Below are 17,583 nucleotides of genomic sequence, written 5' to 3' on the forward strand. Positions count from 1 at the left end.
CAGTGGACTTGTCATGCGGACGGTGTCTCCTAGCAGACCAGTCATGAGGACGGTGTCCTCCAGCGGACCAGTCATGCGGGGGATGACCGGCCTAGGTAATGGGTCTGGACCGTGGGTTGACGACCACTGTTTCTATGTCGCGCGAGCGTCGCAGAGGTTGAGGATTGTTCCTGATAAAGATGACGAATATACGTGACTAGATTCCAGTTGTATCGCGCTGATAGAGTTCATTTTACTCGCAGCATATTTATTAGTTGCCTCAAGCATGGTGTGTGATAAAGACCAGATGAAGTCGGGTGGCGAGACGATAAACGAAACGAAACAAACGTTTTGCGTGCTTAAGACATACTAAATGTTAATGTAGTGTCTATATCCCGAAGAAGCAAGGGTTCCACAGTTGTTTTGTAACACCTTACGCGCGATGGTCTCCATGACAATTTCCCTTCTCAAATGTAGTTATATAGATACGTGATTCTATGATAAGTTTAATTTCAATGCATTACTTTGCAGCTCGTTCTGCTCTGCACACCACCTAAGTGAGCCTGCTTTTCACACAAGCTTCCAACCTAAACATCTAGGTCTCTGTTCCCGCAACAGAATCACCCAATGAGCATTACATCTAAATACAGATGTTACTTTTCCCTCGGCACACTTTCTCTGATCACTCATGCGATGCATCACTGCTTGCCCTCACCGCTGTCATTGTCTGGCTTGTCTTCTCGATCTTTCCGCGCCTTGGACCTGGTGCGAAACAGCGCTGGGTCGACCCTGTTCACCGGGAACGTGCGGAAACTGTCGTTCAATGGTAATCCGCTAGACGGCAGCAGGTGCGGGCCTATCAGCGTCATCCAGGTCTGAAAAGAAGTCGTGTGTTGTAGGGGACAGTGATCAATCATAAAGCAACGGAACGGTGACGGTTTCCGACCATCAACCACCTATCAGAGCTTAAAACAGTGTCTCGAAGACCGTTTCAAGCTAGGCAATGGGTGGGCACCGGATGTAACGGCGGACACGACTGTGCGTGTCGCCATCGCCTTGGTCGCTCGGTGGCTTGTTCGTAAGTCATAAAAGCAAATTGCAAAACGACGAAAAGACGATCTTCTCAACTTTTGACTCGCTCACTCTACCACATTCCGGTCTCTTCCCGCGCCCTCGAGATGCCCGTTATCTGGGACAATTTGCATGCGCCAGCCGAGTGGATTCTCCCGTCCAAGCGCCGAGAACATACTTTGTGCAGGAGTCTCTGTGCTGGCTGAGTCCTGGATACCCAGGTGCATTTAGAATTATACATTCGCCTTCATGACATTGGCCTGAAATGGTCCTTCCTGGCTGAAAAGGCTTTGATCCAAATAACTCACCTCCCCAAAGCGCGACATTTAGTCCAATCGCTGCTGCGGTTGTTCACGTATATCATCATTCATGAGCACACAAAATTAGGCAACAAGCGCCGCGATTTGTGACGCGTCAGGGCCTGATGGCCACCGCGACGCGGGTATCCGCACGACGCGGCTCAGCGCTGCCCGACGACGTTCAGTCCTGACCTTCGCCCACTGCCCCAGGCCGTCCGGAGTGAACTTCCACTGCCACTGCGGCAGCGCCAGGTGCGCCATCACCATGCGGAAGTAGGTGAGGAAGTTGTCGGCGAGACGGTGCCATCGGCAGGCGGCGTCCAGCAGCCAGACGGAAGGTGGCGGCGGCGTGGCTCCGGCCTCGACGCGTTGACAGACCAGGCAGACCAGGCCTGCCGAGCAGGGCTCTGTCAGTCACAGTTACCGCGCTGGCAGACCAGGCAGACCAGGCCTGCCGAGCGGGGCTCTGTCAGTCACAGTTATCGCGCTGGCAGACCAGGCAGACCAGGCCTGCCGAGCAGGGCTCTGTCAGTCAGTTATCGCGCTGGCAGACCAGGCAGACCAGGCCTGCCGAACAGGGCGCAGTCGGTCATTTTACCGCGCTGACAGACCAGGCAGAACAGGCCTGCCGAGCAAGGCTCTATCAGTCACTGTTACCGCGCTGGCAGACCGTGCAGACCAGGCCTGCCTAACAGGGCCGGTGAACAAGCTCAGGCCTGCCTGAACAGACTTACCGCCAGTCGCCACCCCACTGCAGGGATGGCTCTGTCAGGCATCAGTTACATTCAGCGCACACAGGCGCCACTGACATGGTACTTTACGTGGCATGACACCTGACACGGCGGAGCGCCCAACGTTTGACAGCTAACGTTGGGGGTGTGAGGCAGTGAATAACCGGGCAGGCAACAGCCGGGGCTCCCTGCTTCCTTACTAACTCGCCAGAGCATATAGAGAAAGTGTGCAAATCATCACCACAAGCCCGGTCCCGGCAGAGCTGGCCGGAGCGAGCCCGCCCCCTGCTGCCGCTGGCGCGAGCGGCCGCACCGTGTCCGCCGCAGCCGTCCAGCTCGAACAAGAGCGCCCGGCCGCCGAGACGCGGCGCGGAGTCCGAGGACGACGCGGCCGGCTCCAGCAGGGTGAGTGCGTCGTCCGCGCCGTGTCTGCCGCCGCCCAGCCGCGTCAGCTGACTCAGCGGACGGATCTCAGCTCGGCCGATCTCGAAGCGGTCCCCTGCGGACGACAGGTGGGCGGGTTATGCTCTGTCCAGGTCCTCTGCGGACGACAGGTGGGCGGGTTATGCTCTGTCCAGGTCCCCTACGGACGACAGGTGGGCAAGTTATCGATCTGCCCAGGTCCCCTGCGTCGACAGGTGGGCAAGTTATCGATCTGCCCCGTTCCCCTGCGCCGACAGATGGACGAGTTATCGCTCTTTCCACGTCCCTGCGGTCGACAGGCTGGCAAGTCGTCACCCTCTGCGGGCACCACTGAGAAGTGATCGGCTTCGCCAACAAAAGGACCAGTAACCATCTCATCATTCACCTTGACCAACGGACCGTTCGAGAGGACCTGGACCACCTGTCGGACTCAGCCGTCACATGCGCCAGCCTATGCGCGGAGGAGCAGTCACGCGTTCCAACAAGCCTAGAGCTGGCCGCCTTGGCTATAACGGCAGATAAGGCCTTCGATACAGACGCATGCAATGCGAGAGCTGGTAATATTGGGAATAAATGTTCGTATTATACTAATTATGAACTCTCGCATTGCATGCAAATGAAGCATAAAACCGCACACTTTGGACACCATTGCGTCCTTGCGTGTTTGTTACACCCCTTGTGAGGAAAACAATGATTCCAGTGAAGGTATCGCATGATGTGGAAGCACTTGCACCTCAAGCACGTTCTAGTCTCTGTACCATCACGCACGCGTCACTGAGCCGTTGGCGTTGGCGCCTGAGGCAAACTGCTCCTTGGAACTCCGTCAATGACCTCCTTGACGACTCACCCGACGGGGACACTCTGTAGTCCCAGGCGACGCGCAGACCGTCCGTGGCCAGGTAGAACGACCTGAGGTCGGCCGGCATCTGCACGGCGTACTTCTGCTCCCACCCGGCGATGGCCGGCCGGTCCACCGGCAGGCCCGTCTCAACACGGATGTTGCAGACGCCTGGGATGCTCGCTGCAAGCAGAGTCTGTTCATAGCAAGTACCAAGCGCTACAAAGTAAACGAACATCAGCTTGGTTGCAAACCTATTTCGTCGCACCGTTTATTATGCCCATCTATTGTCAGCGACAAACCCGTGATGGGCGTCTAATCATTGCAATACTTACGTATTTGCGACATGTATGGTGTTTCGTTTATGAAATTGCAGGCCGAATGATTTGAGTGAATTCCGCATTACAAGTTGCACTTGCAAAGTGTTACTTGGCATACATGCTCCATGCTCCTTATCACCGCTTCATAACGCGATCGACATCATCTGGTGGAGGAATTTTGTCGGGTTATCTTAACGGATTGCTCCACAATGAGAACAATGAAAGGGTTACTTGAAAGTCTCCGACTGTCTTCCGACTCTACTGGAAATGCCTCACAAACGACACAATACGTCGCTTGCTCTGCTTCGTTTTCGAGACATGACATCGGTGGGAAGGCCCTCATCTGCTGGTTGTCGTCAGACCTAAATCAAGCCCTCTCAACGCCTTCCGGGACATAGGGTGGGTGTTCTTGAAAGAACTCCTGACCTGCCCGACCCCTGGCCTCTTGATTACCCTTCACTCTTACGGAATTTCCTGTAAAATGCTATCAGCTAACAGCTAGGATTATGGAGTGCAGGCGTGCTGCCCATTCGAATGGTTGCCCTTGACAAGGGTGTCACAGAAAATGCGCCGACAGCGGGCCGACGCAGGCCTCAGCATTTGTTCGATATCGGGCTGCTGTCGGTGTGCAGCGGCCCGACTTCGGCTTTACGGACATCTGGTCGGCTGTAATGTCAGCCTAAGCCGACAAAGACCCGACTCTAGCCGACGACAAGGTGGCGTTGGGTCGACATTTTCCCAGCATTTCTCGGCGCCCCGCCGACAGCTGGTCAGCGTCGGAAACGACAGGAGGAGACCGAGCAGACGTCGGCCCGACGTGCCACCGGGGACTGGCCATCATCCAGCAGACAGCCGTCCGACGTCCGGTCTCTGGGCTCAGCACCATCTGTTCATGCCAGCTATGCGATGTAACTGCGGTTTTTGTGGCATGGCCCTGCTTTGCGGTCGCCAGAAACAGTCTGTCGAGATGTGGAGACACATCAAGGTTGGCTGAACACTGCCGTTGTCCATGTGGCACTTCTCTGCCGCATCTTTTGACACAGACTGTGGTAGTTTAGTTTTTCGTGAGCAGGAAAGTTCCAGCAGACAGCAGACCGTAACCACTTCCTATCCATGGTCCCTCCGCAGCATACTCTGCACACATAACGAACCGCAACTATGTCAAATGAGCAAAATCTTACTTGCACTATGCACATCACCCGACGGCAACAATGAAGCTGTTTGTCGGCGCAGGTCAGCATAGCACGCATTAGACCTGGCCCCACGAACTTGTGTTTCACCTTCGCTGTCCGAGGGATTGGCCTTGAAGGTCCGCTATGATCTCTTAAACTAAGCAAACTAAAACCACGGGAAAACAGCATTGGAATTAGAATGCCCTTGTTAAATTGCACCAGATGCGTGAGCAAACAATGGTGGAGTGGCCTTTTACAGGGCAACTCATGTCACAGGGGTTAAATCATCACTTCGGATAGCTCTCCTGCTATTCCAAGAACAAAGCATGCTGCGACAGTGCAGTAAACTGTGTAGCATAGCTATTCAAAAACTATCAGATGGGCACACTGGTGGGTATCGACAGGCGTGACCTGAGACATGTCAGGTCAGGCCAAATTTGGCGACAGCTTGTGTTTCAATGGCCTGTCAATATTTGTGCGACGTGAGTCACGCGACATTTCAATAAAAAGAGCCAGGTGTAGCCTGTAGTAGGTCAAGTTGGGCCAACGAGGGTGGAAGCACTGAAAGCTGTTGTTTCATTAGCCGGTAAGAATTCGGGCACCGTCAGCCACGCAGGTTTTTAACAAAATGGATTAGGGAAATGCAGCGATAGCGTTGTGCTTTTGTGTGTGTACCTGACTGACGTCTGTATTTTTGGTTATACCTTGAGCTGCCATCAACGTGTGACTTCGAAAAAACAATCCCAATTGTTCACTTATGCAAATGCAATGCAACTTAAACTGCCTAGGAAAATCCTCCGCTTTTCATAGTCCTTTAGTGCTACCATATTCAACCTCCCCAACTCACAGCTACCATATACGTGTATACCTGACGCGACGGCGACAGTAGTGATATGCCTATTTTACAATGGCAGATAGGTGCAGAAGATTTTCGACTAATATGCCGTATTGAGGCTCGGCGTTTTGGTTGCTTGTTTGCGTGACGAGAGGGTGAATACTGCTGACCTGTAAGTATGTCCATGTCAGGGTAAGCTGTGTGCCTTGGGTTTTAAACAGCGATGAGAACAGGTGGCTTATGCACATAGGATCTCTATTGATCAAGCTTAACTTAAACAACAGGTACAGTAAATTGAATCTACAGTAAACAGTAAATTGAACAGTCTACAGTAAATTGAACAGGTTTAAAAATGGCATCTGTTGTTGGTATTGACTATTAAACAGTCATTCGTGAAGAGTTCAGGCACTGGTCATATTATCTTAAGTGTAGCAGTTGGATGCACAGGAAGTTTTAATAGGGTGATCATTAATTGATAGGTGTACAGCTTTAAGTTAAGCATATTGTGAAAATCCTAATTGTGTTATGTAGAATTGATACTTAGAATGATTACAATGAAGGTAATTAACAATTGCATGTGACCACATCACATATTGGGTTGTAAGTAATTAATGATAGATCTACTATATTTCTAGTATTATCTTCCAGTTTTGGAAGCTTGAAGCATCCATTCATGTAGCACTTCTCATTACACTTTTTGTTTTTCACCTATGTAAGTGTCTTTATGGTATTGTTGATAAGTGGCTTGAGATGATCTTTACTTTATTGTGAGGCTAGTAGTATGTAATCATGTAGTTTTTGGGTATCACTTGTGTTCTGTGCCCTAATGTAGTTCTCTCATCCTGATCAGTTTATTTTTGAAAAATATAAGAGAAGTTGAGCTCATGATCCTTTAACCAGCTATTGTTCCATAGTGCTGTAGTATATCCAGAATTTGTTGGCTGCAGCATGCACAAACCTGTAAGAAGTTGGTACAATTGTCCCATGTACAGAAACTCCAGTCACCAAATTGGCTGTATTGTATCAAGATATTTTACCTACCAGGGTATCATAATGCTTGCTGTGATATCAATTATGATCAGGGATCTGAGCAGATAAAATCATGTGTCAGCTGAAACCTGAACTGCTTATGACAGTTTGAGAGGCTTAGAGGAAGCATGCTATATCACTGCATGTGTGCTGACACTGTGGCTTTCTCTCCTAGTACCTAGCATTTTATCCACCTATCAGCACTATATCAGAACATGATATTATACCATGGAGTGAAGAAAGGAATGCAAATCCCTGATATATGTATAGTTTCACAGTTGGGAAAGGAGACTGCTTTTAGAATTGCCATGTCTGCCATAAGTTGGAAACAAAATAAAGTTTTAAAGTGGTTGGCAGGCCTGACCTATGATTTAGATAACTGCCCAGCAACTGAAGGAATAAACATCATGTAAAAGCATGCTGCCCTTTCCCTGACTGCCATATAAAATGCATTAAATATATGAGATGTTTTGGACGCAGCCTAAAAAGAAGACATTGGGTGTTTTTGCAGGCTTTATGTTTAATATACATTAGCAAGGGAAAATGGGGCCATTAATGTGGAGGTCTGTTACTGCTTCCTAAACTAGTGGGTAAAGTAGCACTCAAACTTACTCAGTATGGTTCAGTGCATGTGCCAGTGCCATTGAAGGCATGTTTTGTGATTCACATATGTGAATTGAGCACTTATATGTCACCAAATTTTTAAGAACAATTCTTATTGTGAGGTGCTAGTAGTGGGCACTCCTGGACCATCAGCTCATAGGTTTTATGCACATCATAGGTTCATTAGGCCCCTAAGCAACTTTGCACAAATAGTGTTGTTGACAAGCTAAAAGACATCCAACTCCTGATTGTCCTATGCATGCACCTAGTTTGATGTGTTAAGTGATTTTATTTTTGCTCATACTTGCATGCAATATTATGAAAAATTGCTAGTAAAATAAAGAGTGGACAAATTAAATATGAGCAGAATGATAAGGCAGGCAGTTTGCACATTATGCTAAAATCCCCACTTAAATATAGGCTGCACAAATTAGATATGAACAGCATAGTAAGGCAGGCAGTTAGTACATTAAATTTGTAAGAAGAAGTATGCAGTATAGATATACCCTGATGCAGATGTTTACTGAAATCTGAAATGCTGACTTTTTTAGGTTTTGAGATAGAAAGTGCAGAAGAGGCAGGAATGGAACATAAGAAAAGACAAGTTCCTCCACTGTTGACCAGAATACTGGAAGCTGACAAGACAATCACTGGGCACATTTGCTTTGCTGCAGAGAAAGCTCTGCCTCTTCACAGATGGAAACCCACCTTTCATCTGCTTGAGGTATGTGGCACCACTTACAACATCATGGGTGTTGTGTTCATGGTTGTTGCTACCAATAGCCCCAAACTGTTTTCTACCACCATCCTCCAATGTGGCTGTTGAACAAGTTTCATGTTGATTGCTTGGAAACCACACTGTTTTCACTCCTGTTTGCTGGCACCTTTCCAACAGTTCAGCTGCCACGGCGCTCCGACGATCGCAGCTGCTGTGGCTGGCATATATCTGTTCCGGGATACCAGCATCGACTGCTTCCTTGTCAATGTGTTTGCAGGTCAGTTACCCAGGCACACAACTTGGTCACATGTGTCTGGCAGGCTCAGGCGGAAAAAGCGTGGCGTTAATGTAGCAATTAAAGCAGCATGTAGCCAACTAAATTGCTGGATTGGAAACAGGACGAAATTGCACCAATAGCAGTGAATACATGACTGCTTGCTGTCAGAATCCATCGCTGACAGTCAGCAGACAGCTCGCGTTATGAGCTGTCGTGTCCCGGGGGGGGGGGGGGGGCGTTACTAGTTCGTCGCCACACACGGGAAGTGGCCGGCGTTGGCGGCAGCTGACGTACGCCGGTGACGTGTACCTGCCGGCTGCTGAGCGCGCGCGCTCCGTGCCGGCAGCGCTCCTGCTGGACCTGGTGTGCGTGGCCGTCGTGAAGGCGGTGGCGCGGCGGCGGCGGCCGGCGCCCAACCGCGACGACCGGCTCACCGTGCAGGCCGTCGACCAGTACTCGTTCCCGTCGGGCCACGCGTGCCGCGCCGTGCTGTTGTCGGGCCTGCTGCTGTCGCGCGCCGCCTGGCCGCCGCTGCTGGCGCCGCCGCTGCTGGCCTGGGCCGCCTGCGTGTGCGCCTCGCGCATGCTGCTGCGCCGCCACTACCTGCTGGACGTGCTGGCCGGCATGGCGCTCGGCTACCTGGAGTACGCGGTCGTGCTGTGGCTGTGGCTGGACGGAGAGAGCTGCCGCGGCTGGGTCCGCTGGCTCGGTGGCGTGCTGGGCGATGACGGCGCCGATCCTGAGTTGTGATGGACCCGGCACGGGAACAGCGCTATGCCCAGGCTCTAGGCATGGTGACGAGGTGTCTTTGTAGCGATTTGACCTGTGTGGGATTGTTTATTTTGAATCGGATTTTGGTGGAAGCAGGGTGTTCAACTACGTACTAAGTCGGGTATAGTAATGACAGCACAAAGGTACATATAGGAGAAAGAGTAATCCCCACTGGGACTAAAAATAAGCCAATGATCCATTTATCGCTGTCATATTTAGGATGTTTATTGTACAGAATGGGAGGGCCAGACTGTCTGAGGAGCCTTCCCATGTCACTGTTAAATTCAGATTGTCCACTATTCGCTGTTAGCCATCTTGATGACCTCCAGTTCTCCAGCACAGTTCTCGTGTGCGAATCTTCCCGGGCCTGGTAAATGTTGGACGTCGCGAAGCGGAATTTTGCCGTCCCGTGCAACGTTTTTGTTCCTGTATTGTATTATCTTGGAATCGCCTTAACACACCTTGTCCCGCCTGTGTGCCCCTCTCTTTTCGCCAGAGCTTTGCTCGGCTCCTCACACAGCTCCTCAGTTAGCTCAGCCCAGTTGTCGTTTCATGGGGCCCAAAGACGCCCAACTAAGAGGGTTTGATGCGTTGAGAGGGATGCTACTTATCTTTCTTGCTGGTGCGTTTGCGTTGGGACAGACCACCCGTTGCTGAACCTGCTCCACAACATACGTCGGTGCACGTGGTGATTTTTGAATAATTATCGACGTTGAAGACTGAGACTGATCCCAAAAATACCCCGATTGAATATGTTGCAAAACGCCTGCAAATGGTTCCCGAACAGCAGTCTTTCGATCCCAACAACTGCGAACAGATGCCCAACGCTATCACTTTATCATATCTTCGGCCGTAACGCTGCGGCCTAAAACCCTGCAATAATGGCACTACTTATATCGGGTACCCGCTTCCAACAGCGTCTATGCACCCATGTGCCAGGAGGATAAGACAATACAAGACGGAGAGGAGGACACCAAGTGAAATGAGGATTCTCCCAGCATTCTACTCATTTACTTAAGACTATTCTGAAGATCCGTTTGTGACGTATTTGCTGACAAGGCCTACGAAGGCAAAATTGACATATCCCTTATATTACATACGGGATGTGTTCCGCCATATATCCCCTTGGGCTGGTATTTTGTGTTGTCGTGCTCTGACGTACATGCACACTGTAAACATTGCAAATGTCTAGTCCATATATTGCTTGGTTTGTGTCCTGACATGTAATGTTTAATGGCTGTATATCATTTGTCTTTCCTGTGATTCCCCCAATAAACGTGATGAATTGAACTGAATAGTATGCATGAGTGATGTGACATTTCAAAAGCGGGAAAGGCACGCGAAGGCCTTGAGCTCACTCCCTGACCACTGCTCCGAGCTGAACCCCCGCTGGTATAACGGCCATCGGGCGGCTCTGGAGATCGCGGGCCGAAGCCGGATGGGGATAGTCAGCTGCGGTGATAGTGTTACGGATTCTTCTCAGTAAGGGGCAAATACAAAACGCGGTAGTCGACTGATTGACGTCAGCGGAGAGGGAGGGAAGTCCCCGCCGCACTCGCGGTAGTAATGAAGCCACGCCATTATTACAATAGCTTATTCGCATCATGGAATCACTTTTGTGTTATGTACGAATTAATAGCCTGATGTATCATTGGAATCACACAAGCCAACGATAAAGAGAATCAGCACATTCATAATCCCAAATGTTCTCGGCGTGATCCTGCAGCTTGCCATAAGGAATTTTCGCTCCTATTTCTCAGTTCTAGCAGCGCCTGCTTCGATCACTGCAAAATAAGGCTCTAGAAATTCACTCTGTATCAGGGATGGGGGTGCAGTCACGCAAAACAAGTTGAGGTGGCGGGGGGGGGGGGGGGCTCCGGATTTAGCCCACTTCCTTCTCAAAGTTTGTGGGGATGGATTCAAGTTGGAAGGGGGGGGGGATGGAGCTCTCAACTCAATAGGAAACAGCACCCTTGGGGTGTATTCCGACTCAGTTTCCTTTGAATCATGTTGGTTACAGCAGTTCGAAATATAGTTCATCGATCTTGATACCATTCCACATGGTACCGATCCGGTTTGTTGACGATTTCACCACGCAATGAATCGATGCCTTGCCAGTGCGACCAGGACCAGACGTAGTTCTTGGCGCGTCATATACATCTACGTCCGACCAATTTTAAAAAGTAGTCCGCCAGGCAGACAGCATGACTCATTGGACGCAGTCATGACCTCACGCATACACAGGTGACGATGGGCGGTCAGTTATATGCGTAAGAACGGGGGCAGGTAGGAGCTGTGCATGCTCCCCCCCCCCCCCCCCACACACACACACGCACACTGCATGCGACAATCGTGATAGCCCAATGGTGGGAGTTAGCTTACTATCACCGGCTGTACATTTGTCTTCCCCGGACGGAGGAGGGTTCTCGGCTGTTAGAGGGAGGTCTTCGGCTGTAAGAGGTAGGTCCTTGGCTGTTGGAAAAAGGTCCCGGGCTGTTGGAGGGAGGTCCTCGGCTCCTTTTTCGAGGACAGGACATCCTAAGTTGCTCGGCGGCTCCGAAACCAAGCACGTTGGGCCAAGCGGAAAGCAGCACCGGTGAGCTCACTTAAACCTTCGTCAGGTGAGTGTTTTAGGGCGCCACTTGATGTGACCTTTGGCGGTTCAACTAAGATCAGTGGAGTGAAAAATAACTTGCCCGGTTTCCAACGTTGAACTACGTTGCTTCACAGTGGTGCACGTGTTTTTGTAGTTCTTGACTCATTTGATCATACAAAACTAATCACACATCAGCGGGAGCGATGTTTGCCAGTAAAGACATTTGGAACAGGCAAAGAATACCGTTTTTCCGCTTCTTTGTTTTGAGTTTTTTATTTGTGCCCGCATCAAAACGCTTGGTGCATGCCAAATGATTTCGGTCATCCTAAGGGGATATGCAACACTGACAGACTTTTGTGATTTGACTGTGTGACTCCTACCCAGCTCATCGCTCACAGCCGACCAAAACGAAGACCCATCGAATTCTTGCAGCCGGTGGGTGTAAAAACGTTGTGTACTTTGCTACGGAAAGTTTCCTCCATAATGTGTTTGGTAGTTTAGTAACTAGTACGAAGGAATAGCCTCGGGAAGATCTAAGGTAAAATAGGGGACGACTGAAAACTGCCGGACCGCTAGTGCCGCGATGGTTAAAAAGTGAGCCCGTTTCTCTCCTCTACACGTGCCCCCACGCCTCTCACGGTAGCAACGTTCGACTTGCATACATGCAGCAGCAAAAAGTGTCGCTAACCTAGCGTTCGCTGCAGGCCCATGGTGAGGTAGTCCTTGTAGTGTTCCAGGTACAGCTGCAGGGCCTTCTCTTCCTCCATACCGTGCAGCAGTGGTGCAGATTGCGCGACTGCCAGCCGTCGCTAACCTCCGTGCCCCGACCGGGACGCGGAATCGTTGGTTGGCATGGCGACCGGTCCGGCGCCAACGGCCTGCGGCGGGAAATCGTCGGCTGGTTCAGGTGGCATGGAGTAATTTTGTTTAAGAACATTTGGTGGGCACCCCAAAAAGTTTGCCAAACTGCATTTTTCTGGAGATAATTGTCTATCGTGCTTCGAGTCTTACCCAAGCGATCTCTGTTCCATCGTTTGGGCGTTCGTAGTGCACCCGTCTCGCGTATCATCGCCACTCAGTTTCACTTATCATTTCCACTGACCATCCGGAACAATTATCCTGCGTCCGAATAGCCCAACAACGACACGATCCGTGGCGGGAGTAAACATCAGCGATCCAGACGCCGCCCCCTGTGTGGCATCCCTCAAATATTTTGATGCCACTCGATGGTCCGTATGTACCTGGCTTGTCTCCAAATGACCGCAGGCGAGAAGTTGACACAAAATCCGAAGGTTGAGATGAGTAAAAAGTTAGCAGTCAATTTGAGACACTCTGCACACTCGATACTTTTGCGTGTACAGTTCACAGTCGGTTCGAGACACGGCAAAAATGGCATATGTAGCAGCCCATTCGAGACATTCGAGCATGGACATCGGCCGGCGGTCCGGCCAAGGCGGCTGCCGTACCGCGCAGCTGCCTGGTGAGCTGGCGGAGGCGGACGTGCCGGGTGGGCGGGGACCACCTGCTCGTTATGTTGCAGTGCCACCACAGCCGCACTGAGCGGGTACGCCCGACAGGCCGAAACGCCCCGGGACGGCGAGCAGGACAGAAGAGCTTCGACACCCGGCTGGCCCCCGCAGACGGGCCGTGTGAAACTAGATCCAAACTGGAATGAAATACTGGCAACTCCGGAATGCAGTGACATGATGGATAGCGTGAGCTTGCATTGGTATTTTTATTTTTACAAATAGTAGTATTTCTGCCCATTTCAATCATCGCCTATGCGTTACAGTGATGACAGCGCCACCAGCCAACTAAGGAGAATACCCGCGCAAGATAATTGTGGCCAGTATGACGTGCAAGCAAATTCCGAAGAAAGCATCCGCGTAACGTAACTGTGGCCGCTGTGGGACCGCATAATTTCAGGGAACTCCTGCGTGACAGTGGCAATGTGTGGAATTTGTCGAGCAAGGCAAAACCCAACATGAAACGCATTCGCTGGGTTTTGCGGTTTTTTGTCGCGTTGTTTGTAATGGAACTCAGTTTTGTTCAAACACAGCCAGAGTGTGGTAGGAAACGTGTTTCATTAAATTGAACAACCCCCCCCCCCCCCCCTGTGTTCGCGTTTTACAAATTTACTGAGCGAGCTTAAGATGTCTACAAGGGGAAGGGGGCGCGCTACATAGAGGTGACCGCGGAACTTGGTGCTCCAGCTGCTCTCAGAAGTCCTGGAATTGGCTCGCACAACTTTCCAAAACTTTCGCAAAACGCAAAAACGCAAAACAAAACTTTCAGAAAAAAAAATCCTCTGCGCAGCGTGAAAGGGCTTGGTGGATGGCCATAACCACGGGCATCTGTACAAAAAAAACTGGAATGCATTTGGCGGAATGATGCAAAATTGTGAAACTCATGAGGAAATATCCAATTTTCTCCAGTCCAGTGCATTTTTCCGGATGCGTCTAATCTAATACTATGTTTTCGACGTTTCAACTTCCGCCTTGTTAAGGGCACGAAATTGTCAACGTCGAACCGCAACAACATGCCTTGCCAACATGTCGAACATGCCTTGTCGCTGACATTTTAAATGGACGATATTCCAATAAGTCGAACTGCATACATGCCTACCGAAGTTCAACTTGGCGAAGTGCTCTTCAGTAAAATACCAAGTTGCCAAAATACTCTTTAGTCGAATGCTAATTGCCAAAGTGCTCTTTGGTCGAATGCCAAGTTGCCCTTCTTTGGCAAATTAGCAGTTTCTGAGGACTTCGGCTAAAACGTCACCCTGACTGGGGAGTAATTTAAAGTTTTTAATCGCCCTGATAGGAGTTCCACGGCATTAGGGCTACAACAAAAAGCCCTGCCGACAGGAGTGCACCACGACATTACTTCTACTGTCAATACTTATACATGTATTTAGTGCTGCGCGACGAAACTTATGCTCGTCACTGCTTCCGCTGCAAAGAATTTGGGCAAACAATGCAAAATTTGACCTTTTACTTGACATAATGGGGTAAAATATTGATCTAGCAGCATAAGGCTAGTTACCAATCGCGAGGTTTCCTTGAGACCATCCCACCGGCGCTTTTTACGCTCTTTCTTTACTAGTTTGGAAACGGACAGGGGGTGGTGGTTGCATCGACCGCCCCCCCCCCCCCCCCCTACCACTCAGCAATGTAAAAAAACGGCGGAGCGGGGCGGAGACAGCGTCGGAAAGCTTTCGTCAAACTGTATCAGCATGGTGTGACCGAACGATGGCCAATGTGACTTTTGGAAAGTTAAATCCTGGTTCCCTCTGCCCCCCCCCCCCCCCCCATTACCGCAAGAACCAATGATGCTACGACGATACGGAAGCGCTGATGAGTAACTCATAACAGGAGTCTTCCATATTTGTATGGGGTTTTGAACTGAAATAGCCAAAGTTAAGATCATTTGGTGCAGCTCACGGCCCTGCTCTTCTTCAGAGCTAAACCTTTCCAGTTCCTGGGCTACGCGTCCGCGAAAATGTGCAGACCATTTCATGCAGACTGGTTCAAGATCACCCAGGCATCCTCAACGTTATAATCATGCCATTCAAATCCTGTCATTACGTTGGCCATACGGCGACCGACACCAGAGATAAAGTTGTTGAGCCGTATATATCTGGCGTTGTGATTACGATTTTCAGATAAAACAGTCACCAAATGGCTCTCAATCAAGCTTGTGCAAGGCACGATAACGTAATCAAACCGTGACGTATCGAAGGACATGCGTCTACTTAACATGAATTTTGTATTGTCTAGAGCAGCCCTTTTCACTCAAAAAGATGAAAAGGGTTATAAGAAATTTCATTTCATCACATCTGATGCTTGCTTCAACATCTTCAGATGTGGAACATTCACTTTAAAAAGGCCTGTGTCGGATGGGCTCTAGTTGCTATCGGCATATGTGACCTGTTATGTGTCGTGTCAGGTCACAGTGGGAAAGGCTACTGTCCGATTGCCCGTCTAGCTTTATCAATGACTAAAAAGTCAACCAGACCGAATTTCTCTATGTCCTGGTCAAATGATGGTTGCGCGGAACGCGTGGGCATTTTATGGGGGCCCGTACGGTCTGCTAACGTTTTTTTAAGATAATTTTCAGTCATCCATTCACATTTCGAGTGAATGAATTCGGCTGACTGAACTTTGCAAGAATTTACATTAGTCTAGTAACTGTCTGTTATATTCTCATTTCGACGAAAAGTCATTCGGTTAATTTACCATTTGTTGATGTTCGATTCGCTTTATTGCCATCCGCCTAAATCCCGTTCAACTTACCGGCATCCGGCCTGTTACCGTTCTGGCTAATTAGTTTTCGGTTGCCAAGGGTTGCGACTTATTTGCGTTTTGGCAATTTGCACGTCATCAAAAAGACATTTCTGCAATATGTTTTTCGCCCTTTAGCCGTTGTCCGTTTCAGCATGGGGGTAAGCAAACATAATACCTAAAAAACGTTCAGGCGTTTCACATGCGGTGAAATACCATTCGGTTAACGTGATTTGGCAAATAGCCCTGAAATCATAACCACGCCCCTGAGATGGGGGAGTGGAGATAACTCGTGATGAGGAGGGCCGTCAAAGGGGTCAAGCTGAAATCTGGAGGGCAGCTGGACTACAAAAATCTGTTTTCAATAGGGAAAACGTCATTTACCCACGTCCATTGCATTGGAAAAACCGAAGGAACAAAATCACACTTGGTAAAAGTGAATGGAGCATATCCCTATGTACAAATATGCCAGATATGCCATTTTTGCTCATTCTTTTTTCGTGCAACGCCATAACCTGTTAGGGGTGCAACCACTTACGGATGTGGTTGCACCCCATATACACACAAAAAAGCCCCCTCCCAAATTGTGAGGCTCAGAAATATAGAATCGGTGCCACTTCGTCATGCTGTTTTGATCGCCCAATTTATGTCCCCAAAATACCTCATGGACGTATGGCTGACTTTAGGCCTCCCAGCTTTGGGCCAACTCACACAACTCCGTCCATAGCTCGCCCAAGAAAGGTGCAAGTTCGGCTCCAAGCGTCGAAAGGTGACGAGCAGGGCTGTGTTCCCTCCTGTGGGGGGGGGGGGGGGGGGCGAGCTTTTGCCAGCACTTGGGCTTTTTACGGCACTTTTAGCCCCCACTCGGGTTAAATCCCGAACTCTAGGAGGGAGGTGGGCCAAATCATGGAATGAGTATGTTTTTGACCTATGTTGGTTTTTTCGGTGTTTCATCGCTTCCAAGGCCTATCCAATACAGGTTGCGAAGCTGCGCACTTCGGCCTCGACTATCTCAGATACGTTTTATGGATACGTTTCTGAAAACATCGAAATGCAGCAATGATGAAGACCGCTTTCCAGAAGCGTCTCTGATCCTTGGATCAGTTATTAGGCCCTTGCTGGTCTGAATAGGAGCACCACGCAGACCGACGTAGGCTAATTCCGACCAGAAAGGTGAAACCTAGAGCTCTACAACCGAAAGCGTGGGCCTCTCAGGTTGCAGGAGGCCGTCTCCCGTAACCTGAGACAAGCTTTCAATACGAAGAAAGCCTTTCCCTTTGGTAAATATCAATAACATGACCATTTTTGTTAAAATTTGTGTTTTTTTTGCAATGAAATCTCCTCTGCTTGTGTTCGACTCTGCATGACTATAGCAGTGTCCGATCATGGACCACAGGTTTCAGCACATCACATGCTCTTTTTGCATTTAGTCACACTGTTTTATTTTAACATTGACCCTAGACCACTGTTGAGCGGAAAAATGATCTGTATTTATCGTCAAATTACTATTATTTTCAAAATAAGGCAAACATTTTGTAAGCTTGTTGGTTTAAACGAATATTAAGAAAATTTGTTTTCAAGAAACCGGATGTACATCTCTTTATCCCTCCCTTCCAACAGCACTAAAATAGCGCCATC

The 17,583-nt window shown here is 49.6% G+C and overlaps 3 protein-coding genes across 3 annotated transcripts; 1 reads left to right on the forward strand and 2 right to left on the reverse strand.

Moving 5' to 3' along the window:
* Positions 1-268: 268 nt before the first annotated feature.
* Positions 269-1,625, reverse strand: LOC119101650 (tubulin polyglutamylase complex subunit 2). The gene is made up of 2 exons (XM_037225060.1): positions 1,542-1,625; positions 269-854 (listed from the first exon to the last, which is right to left on the reverse strand). Exons 1-2 carry the CDS (start codon positions 1,614-1,616, stop codon positions 678-680), a joined length of 252 nt encoding a protein of 83 aa, XP_037080955.1. The 5' UTR covers positions 1,617-1,625; the 3' UTR covers positions 269-677.
* Positions 1,626-1,881: 256 nt separating this feature from the next.
* On the reverse strand, positions 1,882-12,443 carry LOC119099728 (tubulin polyglutamylase complex subunit 2-like). Its single transcript, XM_037222791.1, has 4 exons — positions 12,351-12,443; positions 3,351-3,524; positions 2,394-2,579; positions 1,882-1,916 (listed from the first exon to the last, which is right to left on the reverse strand). Exons 1-4 carry the CDS (start codon positions 12,427-12,429, stop codon positions 1,882-1,884), a joined length of 474 nt encoding a protein of 157 aa, XP_037078686.1. The 5' UTR covers positions 12,430-12,443.
* On the forward strand, positions 5,757-10,356 carry LOC119101497 (phospholipid phosphatase 6). Its single transcript, XM_037224834.1, has 4 exons — positions 5,757-5,841; positions 7,854-8,024; positions 8,196-8,295; positions 8,642-10,356. Exons 2-4 carry the CDS (start codon positions 7,884-7,886, stop codon positions 9,043-9,045), a joined length of 645 nt encoding a protein of 214 aa, XP_037080729.1. The 5' UTR covers positions 5,757-5,841; positions 7,854-7,883; the 3' UTR covers positions 9,046-10,356.
* Positions 12,444-17,583: the final 5,140 nt, after the last annotated feature.

This window comes from Pollicipes pollicipes, unplaced genomic scaffold (assembly GCF_011947565.3).
Source record: "Pollicipes pollicipes isolate AB1234 unplaced genomic scaffold, Ppol_2.1 Scaffold_4881;HRSCAF=5763_pilon_pilon_pilon, whole genome shotgun sequence".
Classification (NCBI taxonomy): Eukaryota; Metazoa; Arthropoda; class Thecostraca; order Pollicipedomorpha; family Pollicipedidae; genus Pollicipes; species Pollicipes pollicipes.

Excerpts from the sequence above, each read along its gene's own strand:
- LOC119101650 (XM_037225060.1), bottom strand. The coding sequence starts at position 1,616 with ATGGTGATGGCGCACCTGGCGCTGCCGCAGTGGCAGTGGAAGTTCACT. Across the intron at positions 855-1,541 it reads GCCTGGGGCAGTGGGCGAAG|ACCTGGATGACGCTGATAGG; the intron begins GTCAGGACTGAA and ends ACTTCTTTTCAG.
- LOC119101497 (XM_037224834.1), top strand. The coding sequence starts at position 7,884 with ATGGAACATAAGAAAAGACAAGTTCCTCCACTGTTGACCAGAATACTG. Across the intron at positions 8,025-8,195 it reads CCACCTTTCATCTGCTTGAG|TTCAGCTGCCACGGCGCTCC; the intron begins GTATGTGGCACC and ends CCTTTCCAACAG. Across the intron at positions 8,296-8,641 it reads CCTTGTCAATGTGTTTGCAG|CGCTCCTGCTGGACCTGGTG; the intron begins GTCAGTTACCCA and ends CCGTGCCGGCAG.
- LOC119099728 (XM_037222791.1), bottom strand. The coding sequence starts at position 12,429 with ATGGAGGAAGAGAAGGCCCTGCAGCTGTACCTGGAACACTACAAGGAC. Across the intron at positions 2,580-3,350 it reads CTACAGAGTGTCCCCGTCGG|GGGACCGCTTCGAGATCGGC; the intron begins GTGAGTCGTCAA and ends TGTCGTCCGCAG. Across the intron at positions 1,917-2,393 it reads GGACGGCTGCGGCGGACACG|GCCTGGTCTGCCTGGTCTGC; the intron begins GTGCGGCCGCTC and ends CCTGTTCGGCAG.